Raw genomic sequence first — 11,172 nt, forward strand, 5'->3', positions numbered from 1 at the left:
CAACCTATCATATGCCTTTTCAAGGTCCACTTTTAGGATCATCTAGCCCATTAAGCCTCGGAAAGAAAGCCAGTCTGTCATATGCCTTTTTAAGGTCTACTTTTAGGATCGTCCAGCCCATTAAGGCTCTTTTCATTAAGCTCATGCCTTTTCAAGGTCCACTTTTAAGATCATCCAGCCCATTAAGGCTCTTTTCATTGAGCTCATGCCTTTCAAGGTCCATTTTTAGGATCATCCAGCCCAGATCATCTAGCCCATATGCCTTTTCAAGGTCCACTTTAAGATCATCCAGCCCATTAAGCCTGGAAAGCCAACATGTCCTTTTCAAGGTCCACTTTTAGGATCATCTAGCCCGCATTGAGCTCATGCCTTTCAAGGTCCATTTTTAGGATCATCTAGCCCCGCATTGAACTCATGCCTTTCAAGGTCCATTTTTAGGATCATCCAGCCCAGATCATCTAGCCCCGCTAGCCCCGCATTGAGCTCATGCCTTTCAAGGTCCATTTTTAGGATCATCCAGCCCCGCATCAAGCTCATGCCTTTCAAGGTCCATTTTTAGGATCATCCAGCCCAGATCATCTCATCTAGCCCATATGCCTTTTCAAGGTCCACTTTAGGATCATCCAGCCCATTGAGCTCATGCCTTTCAAGGTCCATTTTAAGGATCATCCAGCCCAGATGCCTTTTCAAGGTCCACTTTAGGATCATCCAGCCCATTAAGCTTGGAATGCCAACACTTTTAGGATCATCCAGCCCGCCTCTTTTCATTGAGCTCAAAACTTCTTGGAAAGCCAACATGTCTATGTCTTGGCCCACTTTAGGATCATCCAGCCCATTGAGTTCATGCCTTTCAAGGTCCATTTTAAGGATCATCCAGCCCAGATGCCTTTTCAAGGTCCACTTTAGGATCATCCAGCCCATTAAGCTTGGAATGCCAACACTTTTAGGATCATCCAGCCCGCCTCTTTTCATTGAGCTCAAAACTTCTTGGAAAGCCAACATGTCTATGTCTTGGCCCACTTCATTAGTTAGTTTGTGTAGAGAAATATATTTTGAAAATTAATAGTAATGGTCTCAACGGGGCTCGAACCCACAACCTTCGACTCATAAGACCAACACTCTAACCAACTGAGCTACGGGACCATTTTGGCTATTATTTTAACAAATTCCATATTTTTGATGTGCTCAAAATAAAATAAAATTACAGTGTATCTAAAATGAAACTGTAGTTGAATTATAATGATAATTTAGTTGTGTTGTAATGAAACTATAGTGTCTCTAAAATGCAATTATATTTAACTAGCGATGTGTGGAAAAATATATTTTGAAAATTGATAATAATGGTCTTAGCGGGGCTTGAACTCGCGACCTTCAACTCATAAGACCAACACTCTAACCAACTGAGCTATGAGACCACTTTTGCCATTATATTTAACAAATTCCATATTTATGATGTGCTCAGAATAAAATGAAACTATAGTTGAATTATAATGATACTTTAGTTGTGCTGTAATGAAACTATAGTGTATCTAAAATAAAAACTGAATAACATGTCGGTGCTGGACCCTCACCGCGAGTTGGGCTCGGTTCGACCCGCACCGACCTCGTACCCGCACTCTCCCGAAATCTTCGCTTACCGAGGTCCGTTAAGGACAGCTTGCACAGGCGCCCTTACGTTATTTGCACCCCGACCTACTCGGGTCGAGACCGACCTACCGACCTAGTTCCAGTAGCATTATGTAAGGCCTTTAGGAATATCAGAGCACGTGGCCAAACCCCCTTGGGCCCCGGCCTGAACCCGTGCATGTGTTCCACGTGCCGTGCATACAGCGAGACCAGAACCTGTTTCCTCCATTTCCCTATAAATACCGCATTTATTGCTTTGGGGAGGGGCGGGGGGACTTTTGGCTATTTATATACACTGATTTTTAGCTCGGGAGCCTCGGACCCACTGTCAATTACCCCGAGCTCCAGCACTTAAACCAACGAGCTGACTAGGCAAAGGATTCGAGCCCAGAACCAACCCTTGAACTGTATTCGTAGTTAATACTATTAGTATATACTACATCATTTGGCGCCGACTGTGGGGAATCCTAGGGCAACTTTAGCCCGAGGCTGTCGGGGCGGTGACGAATCCCTTGTCAATGCCCATACCTGCAAACCAAGCAAAGAGAAGTTAGTAGCAGTCGGTAGGCATGATCGGGCAAACTTAAAACCCTTTTGGAAAAAAATTGTTTTTACAATCGTAGAGATTTTGGACCTTTAATGCTCGGGCCAAGTACTAGTAGCGGGATCGCGATCGTGAAGGCTATACGCTCAGATCAAGAATGTACTTTTCCTCGAGGTCGTACCTTAGAGCCTGGAGCTGAGCCACCGTGTACTCCTTAGACGACTGGAAGATACGGTAGTCGTAGAATTCCGAGGAGATCTTCGCCGCAGCATTAGTCGAGGCCTGGGTCATACCCGAGGCATTGGCAACTTCCAAATGAACTTGATCGAGAGGATCCGATCTTTCCATTCCTTGTTATTATCTAGGAGGTGGGTAATGCTGCAATTGTGCCCTCGAGACTATACCATCAACCCCCCCCCCCCCCCCCCTCGTGTTTGGATGGGAGGGACCGGATAGAAAAAAGGTAGTTGAAAAGCTCGATCGATCACGGGGGACCGTGTCGAGCACAGATCTGTGAGAAACAAGCTAAGATCCGATGGGCGTTCGAGCTGATTTGCCAAGAAGGACCTCGTAGTATTGGAAGAAGGAAAGAAAGAAAGTAGAGAATGATAACGTCAACAAGGCCTTTAGAGAGTTGAGATGAATCCCGAGCCAATCCCCTTTACTATGCTGGATGAAGTTACACGAGGAACGACGGGTGTCAAAACGAACCCGGTTGGTCAGAAGAGAAGAAACCTCTTCAACCTCAGCACGAGTAAGTAAGCAAAAGTGCTATCGCACAACCTCATTGTTAAGAAAGATTTGTTTCCCACTCGAAATGGTGGGAGCATGGGTTGAGGAAGAAGGATCAACGCCAGAAGGACCGACCGGAACGATCGTGGAGGAAGGATCGACCAGAAGGGTCATGATGATATAGGAAAGAGAATAGGGAGATGGGGAAGGATAGAGAGCAAAGAGTACAGCTCAGGGCAATTTCCCACGCCTAGAGGGCCCGACTTCCTCTTCTTAGGAGGGGAGGGAGGGGGGGGGGGGGGGGGGGTCGCTGGCCGTCTTCAGCGTCGATTGCTCAGGATGACTCTACTAAATCCCCGGGAACGCGTCGATCTCCCGGATGGTTGAGTCATCAGTGGAAACTGTGAAGGAGCCAACACCGACCTCATCGTCATAGTCTCGGCCTGAGATGTAATAGTAACATAATGAATATGACATTATCATTTAATGTAATTGTAAGTTAATTTTATAAATTAGAAAGCATATCAATGTGTGTGTCATTTAAATATTTTATTAGAGTTTTTTAATGATATATTTTTATTCATTCATTTTAGAGTTAATTTCAACGGAGGTCCTTTATTTTTAGTGACAATTCCAAATTTAGTCCCAAACTATCATTTTTGTCATTTAACACCCTAGACTATCATATTTTGAACACTTTTCATCCTTCCAATGACTTTTTCCATTTTAGACAAGAGTATTTTTGTCTCTTCAATTTTTAAATTATTTTTCCAACAAGTTAATTCCAGCAGAGGTCCCTTGAATTTTGTAACAATCCCAAATTTTGTCAAAGACAATTGCTTTTGCCATTTAACAACCCATACTATCATATTTTGGACACTTTTGGTCCATCTGATGTCTTTTTCAGGTGAAATTCTATTCTAAGCAAGGGCGTTTTTGTTTCTTCAATTTTCTGTGCCAGTTTTTTTTTTCTTTCGATTTTCGTCTCTTCAGCAGTTGATTGTACCATATATCCTTCACACAGTTCTTGTCTTCATCTCCTTCAACTCGACCCTAAATCATCCTTCGTCAATGGTGAAATCAAGTACGTCAGGATCTCCGGGTGAGAGAAAATCATTTTGCAATGTAATTGGAAATCTCAATATGTCGCCACTCGGTCGGCTTCAGTGTGACCACTATTGTTTTATTCCATGATTTTGTGAATCATCTACTATAGCTATAAAGGAAAAAAATGAAAAAAAAAGTCTCTTCTTTGTCATCAGAAAATACCATTTTCTAAAATAGGATTTCATCGAAAAAAATTATCAAAAAGACCAAAAGCGTCCAAAATATGATAGTCTGAGTACTAAATACCAAAAACAATTATTTGTGACTAAATTTAGAAATGCCACCAAAGACAAGAGACCTTCGCTGGAATTAACTCATTAGGAAAAAAAATTGAAAAGACAAAAATACCATTGCCTAAAATAGGATTTCACCGAAAAAGTCATCAAAATGGCCAAAAGTGTCCAAATATGATAGTATGGGGCGTTAAATGGCAGAAATGATAGTTTGAGATCAAATTTGAAATTACCACCGAAGACAAGTGACATCCGGTGGAATTAACTCTTAATTTTATTTGTAAAAAAAAGAGGGAAAAATTAAGTTAAAAAGAATTTAGGTATAAATTTCTAATTTATTAAAATTTAAAATAAAAATAAAAATTATTTTAAAAATTTCTCAATCACTCATTTTTCAACCAATCAAAATGAGTTTACAAAACTCATACAATAAATGCTTTTAACTATTATTAATTAGTTAAGGGTCTCTTTGAAAACCTAAAACATAAATCATTTTTCAAATTTTCAGTGTTTGACAAGAGGAACAATTAGAGTCAATGCATTATGATCAAAGGGAAAACAAGGCTAATTTTCTTAAAATGATTTTTTTTTTTTTTTTTGGAGGAAGTCATTTTATGGTTTAACTTGCGCAACCTTCTCCATCTCCTTCGATGACGATTTCTAGATGAAAACCTACACAGTTTTCCGATAGAAACCAGACCAGATTAACTGGTTTCTGGTTTCGGAAATCATTTTTTTATAATTAATATGAAACCATTGTTAATTAATTAATTTATAAATAACACCGCTTTTTTTTTTTTAAATACAATTCTGTTCATTTTCTGAAAAATAAACGAAACACATCAAAACAGTTTTTTAACATATAACCAAACATTGGAAAGGAAAATGTTTTATAAAGAATGACTCATTTTCCATAAAATATTTTTCAAAAGTCAATTTTCTAATTTTTAAACACACCGTAAGATTAAAGTGGTGTATTGTGAATAAAGTTATGACTAGCATAAGGAAATCGAAATTATATGATTTGAAACATTACTAAATCCATAAGTTTTTTTTTTTTTTTTTTTGGGTAGGGAGAGAGGGATTAACCCAAGAAACTAATAGATGTCTGTAGGATAGGCCATCCTGGCTCTATCCTGGACAAGATAATTCTAATGCTTTTCGGGGGCTCATGATATTCAATCGAGTAACATCTTCTTCGGTAAGTGTCTTTAGCCAATCAGTCGGCCACCTCATTCATATCTCGGGACGTATGGTTGATGGTGATTTCCTAGTCTTTATTGATCCACTCCTTGCCCATTTCCACAATGCATGCGCACGGACCAATTGGCTATGAGGGCAAATTATGTTGTGCATCCGTGTGCACCATGCATGGTGCACACGGATGCAAAAATGACGTCGTTTTACTTAAATAACAAAACATTTTCAATTGCCGTTAGTTACGTAAGCATATGTTCATAATTTTATAATTTCACATTCTGGATTTATAGTTATGAAATTATGGATGTGTAGTTATGTAATTCTGGATTTTTAGTTATGAAGTTATGGATGCGTAATTATGCATGCAATTCTGAATGTATAGTTATGAAGTTATAATTTCACATTCTGAATGTATAGTTATGAAGTTATGGATGTGTAGTTATGCCTGCAACTCTGAATGTATAGTTATGAAGTTATGGATGTGTAGTTATGCATGCAACTCTGAATGTATAGTTATGAAGTTATGAATGTGTAGTTATGCAATTCTGGATTTATAGTTATGAAGTTATAGATGTGTAGTTATGCAATTCTGGATGTATAGTTATGAAGTTATGAATGTGTAGTTATGCAATTCTGGATTTATAGTTATGAAGTTATGGATGTGTAGTTATGCAATTCTGGATGTATAGTTATGAAGTTATGGATGTGTAGTTATGCAATTCTGATTTTTTTTTTTTTTAAAGTCGGACGTCAAAACGACGTCTTTTTTTGCAACCGTGTGCACCATGCATGGTGCACACGGTTACACAGCATAACGCTCCGGCTCTGAGTCTTTAGTAAGCCAGTCCACTAGTTGTTGCGAGTCACTAAATCCATAAGTTTATCATCTCTCAAACAATCATCATGAATTTTATATACTCATAAATTCAGGTACATTTATACTCATTTTTTCATATAAAATGCATGCCAAACACTTTTATGAATACTTAGTAACTTTTATTGGTCAATTAATTTAAGAATTAATTGAAACTTGATTTGAATTCAAAAAGAATAATTGTATTCTTTTTGAAAAAAATAATTTGAGCACATATTTGATTATTTGACTCTTTTGATAATTTAAACTCAATGAATACGTATTATATATATATATATATATATATATATATATATATATATATATATGAAAATGATAGTTTTATATCAAAAGAAGGACATTAAGCATCAACTAATAGTTTCATAGTTAGATCATTCGATCAAGAAATATTCATATTATATTTGATTAAAAGTTTAAAACTTATTGAATCATCAAAAGAAGATGAGCAAACAAACGAACCCATGTCTAATTGTCTATGCTTAATATATACTTTAGCTATTTAATGAAAAATAAAATAGTAGACTAGTAGTCCGTATAATTTTGATTAATAAGTTATTTAATAAATTAAAAGTTGATAAAACAAAATTTTTTTTTTTTTTTGTGAATAAAAATAAAATATCATTTTTTTGGGAGAAAAAATAAAATATCATTGGGAAAATGGTCAAATAGGCCATCGAACTTTAGCTTAAAAGTCAATTAGGCCCCTAAACTTTTTAAAGGTGCAATTACACCCATCAACAATTCATTTAGGTGCAATGAAGTCCAAAAACAAGTTAATGACCTGCTATCACAGGTCATTAGGGTTCAGGCCACCTTCCGGCGAATTTTTTGACAAAAAAATGTGACCAGCAATCGACTCAGATTTGCCAAAAATTTCGACGGTCACTTCTTTTGTCGAAAATTTCGCTGGTCACTTTTTTTTTTTTTTTTTGCCGAAAAATTCGTCGGAATGTGATCTGAACCCTAATGACTTGTGATAGCAGGTCATTAATTTGTTTTTAGGTTTCATTGCACTTAAATGAATTGTTGATGGGTGCAATTGCACCTTTAAAAAGTTTAGAGGCCTAATTGACTTTTAAGCTAAAGTTTGAGGGCCTATTTGACCCTTTTCCCAATATCATTTGATTGTTCAAAAATTTGATTGATGCAATAATTGTTGGCATGAGGATATTGAAGAAAACGCGGTTTTGCGAGTGAAGGCAATCGTGCGCCACCGCGCTTTTGAGTCAACTCCCTTAAATCCCCCCTCGCTTGCCCCATTTTTTCTTTAATTTGAAGCTTTCAACCGTAGAGAGAGATTCTATGTCCAATATCTCTGATGATAGTTTGCGTATATAGAGAGAGAAACCAGAGAAAGAAAGCGAAACAAACAATGATGGATAACATTCCCTACTGATCTTTATCTCCATCCACAAAAAAAAAAACACTGTCATATCCGCATCTCGGAAAATCTTGGCCCTGCCAGGAATTCGGCTTTCAAAATCATAAGTATTAGATTAAGATTTTTTAATTGGGAAGAACCGATGAGTATGATGACAATAGAGGGTGTCATGGACACAGGGGTATTGGATGATATCATAAGGAGGCTATTGGAAGGCAAGGGAGGGAAACAGGTTCAGCTCTCCGAGGCTGAGATCAGGCAGCTTTGCGTCAACGCTCGCCAAATCTTTCTTTCTGAGCCTGCTCTCCTTCAGATACGTGCCCCCGTCAGGATCTGCGGTATGTGTTTCTCGTTTTCTATGTTTGGATAATTGGATGTGTGTCTAGATATTTGATTTGTATGCTTAAAGGGACTGAAATGAACATAAGAATAAGGGTGCAGATTATCTGTTTGTGAAATTGATGGTATTGGCCAAAGGCTAATTCTTTTCATCTTTTGTGAGTTTGGTGTATGGGATTGAGGAAATTTGAAATTTTTGCTGGGTAGGTTATGTAGGAGCAAATATTACATAATTGATATAGACCTTTATTTGAATCAATTTAGAGTTTGGGTTGACAGTAAACAAGTTTCTGTATGGATTGCGTTTTTTACTTCTTACCCATTGGTTTATTGATAATCATGAGATTTACAAAATAAGATTTAGACCAGTTCTGGTGTCTCCAATATGCATATAATCAAAGATATGTCAAGAGTTGGGTTATTGTAATCATTTACAATCAGATCTCTGCTACACTAAGATACAAAAAAGTCTTCTATGATATATATTCATTCATTCTTCTTGTTGGGGAAGAGTGGGTTTATTTTATTTTTCTTGGGGTTCAAAGTGGATGGGTAGAGCCAAATACCTTGTGGTTTGATGGCATCACTATTTCTTTCCATAAGGAAGGTCTCAGGTTCCGAGTCCAATCCCAATAAGGGTCGGCATAATTTGTTGAACAGATACTATAGATAGGTTAGAGTGTACTCAAAAAAAAAAAAAATGGATGGCAGATTTATTTGGTATTGTAACAATAGTTATGGTCATTCCAACTGTTTGCTATAAATTAATTCCGGGGCTTTGCTGTGCCAAAATATCTGCTTAATTTTTCTTTTCCCCCCATAACAATATTCTGCAGGTGACATACATGGCCAATACCAAGACCTGTTAAGGCTTTTTGAATATGGTGGGTATCCTCCTGCTGCAAACTATCTTTTTCTTGGGGACTATGTTGATCGAGGCAAGCAGAGTTTGGAGACAATATGTTTACTTCTGGCTTATAAAATACGATATCCTGACAGAATGTTCCTTCTTAGAGGGAACCACGAGGATGCTAAAATCAACAGGATTTATGGGTTTTATGATGAATGCAAAAGGAGATTCAATGTCCGGCTTTGGAAGATATTTACAGAGTGCTTTAATTGTTTGCCTGTTACTGCACTTATAGATGAAAAGATCCTTTGCATGCATGGAGGGCTTTCCCCAGAGCTAAATAGTTTGGACCAAATAACAGAAATTGAACGGCCCACGGACATTCCAGATAATGGTTTGCTATGTGATTTGCTTTGGTCTGATCCTGATCCTAGAATAAAGGGTTGGTCAGAGAGTGATCGAGGTGTTTCGTGTACTTTTGGGGCTGATGCTGTTGCAGAGTTTTTGGGGAAAAATGATTTAGACCTCATTTGCCGAGGCCATCAGGTATACCATGAAAAGACCTGACTACTTTATGTCCTGTAAAATTACAAGTCCTGCTTCCAGAAATGACTCCTGAATCCCAACCCCCTCTCCCTTGCCCCCACCCTAAAAATTAAAGAAATATAGGAAGATGAATCTCTGCAGAGTGGTAATGGCCTAGTTGGTCATATTAGAATGATCTATTGATTTTTGGTAATTCTATTGCCCAAATTTAGGAAATAATTAGACTACCATGTTTGCCTTAAGAATTTAAGCATGTCCTTTTGGTTGTTTTTAAGCCCTACATTTTAGAAGATGATACCAATATGGTTGTTTTCTCCTTTTCCAATTTTCCCTACAAGCTAGCATTGAGGTAGATGCTAGGTTGCGTCAGTTTGTTAGTTAAACCTCAAAGCCACTGAGAAATTATTTTTGGTGAAGCATAGTTTTATTTGGAATGAATGTAATACGATCCTATACCTGTATTGCAGGTGGTAGAAGATGGATATGAGTTCTTTGCAAAGCGAAGGCTTGTAACATTATTTTCAGCTCCAAATTACGGTGGAGAGTTTGACAATGTAGGTGCTCTATTAAGTGTTGATGAGCAACTAGTATGTTCTTTTGAAATATTAAAGCCAGCATCAACCCCGAAGTTGCCCCTTAAGAAGGTACGCTGACATAAACAATTCAACAAACTCCATTCTTTCTTCTCATTGCGAATGCCTCTCTTGTCACTTCTTTTTTCTAATAATAGAGTTAATACTTAATAGCCGATTTGGTCCCTCGACTATTAAGATTTCACCACTTTGGTCATCGACTTTCAAACTTGCTCAATTTCATTCCTAACTATGCAATTGTTAACCAAAATGGTCCTCGGTCAGGACTATTTGGGTTTGGACCAAGGACATTTTTAGGTAAAAATTGCATAATTGAGGATGAAATTGAGCAAGTTTTGAAGTCGAGGATCAAAGTGGTGAAATCCTAATAGTCCAAATCGGGTATTAACTCTCTAATAATGTTTCTATTGAGTTTTATCTCTAAGAATGTTGATTATTGTTAGATAAATAAAGCTCATTGTTTTCATGTTCAACACAAACAGCCCCCAAAGATTGGAGGATCCTGAAATGTTGACGGTGGTGTATATGGAGAAATGACAGAGTAAATAGGGATTACACCAGCATCATTCTTGATTTTATGTGTCGGTTTGCAAGCTTTCTGCCGAGGGCCCTGTTCTACGCGGGCATGGTGGATTCGAACCCTTGTTTGTTATTGAAACTTGTTGATAGCTTACCACTTGGAGACCATATTATGTTAAGGAAACTATCTGTATATTGGCAGCATGAGATATCTTCTGATAATTTAAAATTTACCTGGTTAATTGACTTCACTTGACACCCTTCATTTGTTCACTGTTTTTTTGTAATTAGCATTGAAATCTTAAATTTCTGATATGATATTTCTTTAGTTTATTTTGTAATTTGTAGTTATGATAATGCATTGCTTAAATTTGCTGTGTTCAAAGGGGCTACTGCAACGTAGAATGAGTTTAAGGAAAGTTGAAAGGACCAACAGCAGCTGTTTATAAGTCTCTATGTTTGTAGTTAAAGTCTTCAAGACAATAATATAATAATGGATAGTAAAATAGGAGTTTTAGTTCAGTTTCGTTTTGGTCTTGAAAGTTTCAACTATTTCAATTTAGTCATTTTTTATTTCAAATTTGGTTATCAACCAAACATTTCTGCCAAACTGGACAAGATTTTGGCA

At 37.3% G+C, this 11,172-nt stretch overlaps 1 protein-coding gene and 2 non-coding genes across 3 annotated transcripts; 1 reads left to right on the top strand and 2 right to left on the bottom strand.

The window, feature by feature from the left end:
• Window positions 1–1,069: 1,069 nt before the first annotated feature.
• TRNAI-UAU lies at window positions 1,070–1,143 on the bottom strand. The gene has a single exon. It is a non-coding gene; the product is annotated as a tRNA-Ile (tRNA).
• A 198-nt stretch (window positions 1,144–1,341) lies between these two features.
• On the bottom strand, window positions 1,342–1,415 carry TRNAI-UAU. The gene has a single exon. It is a non-coding gene; the product is annotated as a tRNA-Ile (tRNA).
• A 6,160-nt stretch (window positions 1,416–7,575) lies between these two features.
• LOC109155402 (serine/threonine-protein phosphatase PP1) lies at window positions 7,576–10,929 on the top strand. Its single transcript, XM_019303101.1, has 4 exons — window positions 7,576–8,035; window positions 8,873–9,432; window positions 9,900–10,076; window positions 10,508–10,929. Exons 1-4 carry the CDS (start codon window positions 7,840–7,842, stop codon window positions 10,529–10,531), a joined length of 957 nt encoding a protein of 318 aa, XP_019158646.1. The 5' UTR covers window positions 7,576–7,839; the 3' UTR covers window positions 10,532–10,929.
• Window positions 10,930–11,172: the final 243 nt, after the last annotated feature.

Source organism: Ipomoea nil, unplaced genomic scaffold (assembly GCF_001879475.1).
Source record: "Ipomoea nil cultivar Tokyo-kokei standard unplaced genomic scaffold, Asagao_1.1 scaffold2701, whole genome shotgun sequence".
Lineage (NCBI taxonomy): Eukaryota > Viridiplantae > Streptophyta > Magnoliopsida > Solanales > Convolvulaceae > Ipomoea > Ipomoea nil.

Excerpts from the sequence above, each read along its gene's own strand:
- LOC109155402 (XM_019303101.1), top strand. The coding sequence starts at position 7,840 with ATGAGTATGATGACAATAGAGGGTGTCATGGACACAGGGGTATTGGAT. Across the intron at positions 8,036-8,872 it reads TGCCCCCGTCAGGATCTGCG|GTGACATACATGGCCAATAC; the intron begins GTATGTGTTTCT and ends AATATTCTGCAG. Across the intron at positions 10,077-10,507 it reads CGAAGTTGCCCCTTAAGAAG|CCCCCAAAGATTGGAGGATC; the intron begins GTACGCTGACAT and ends CAACACAAACAG.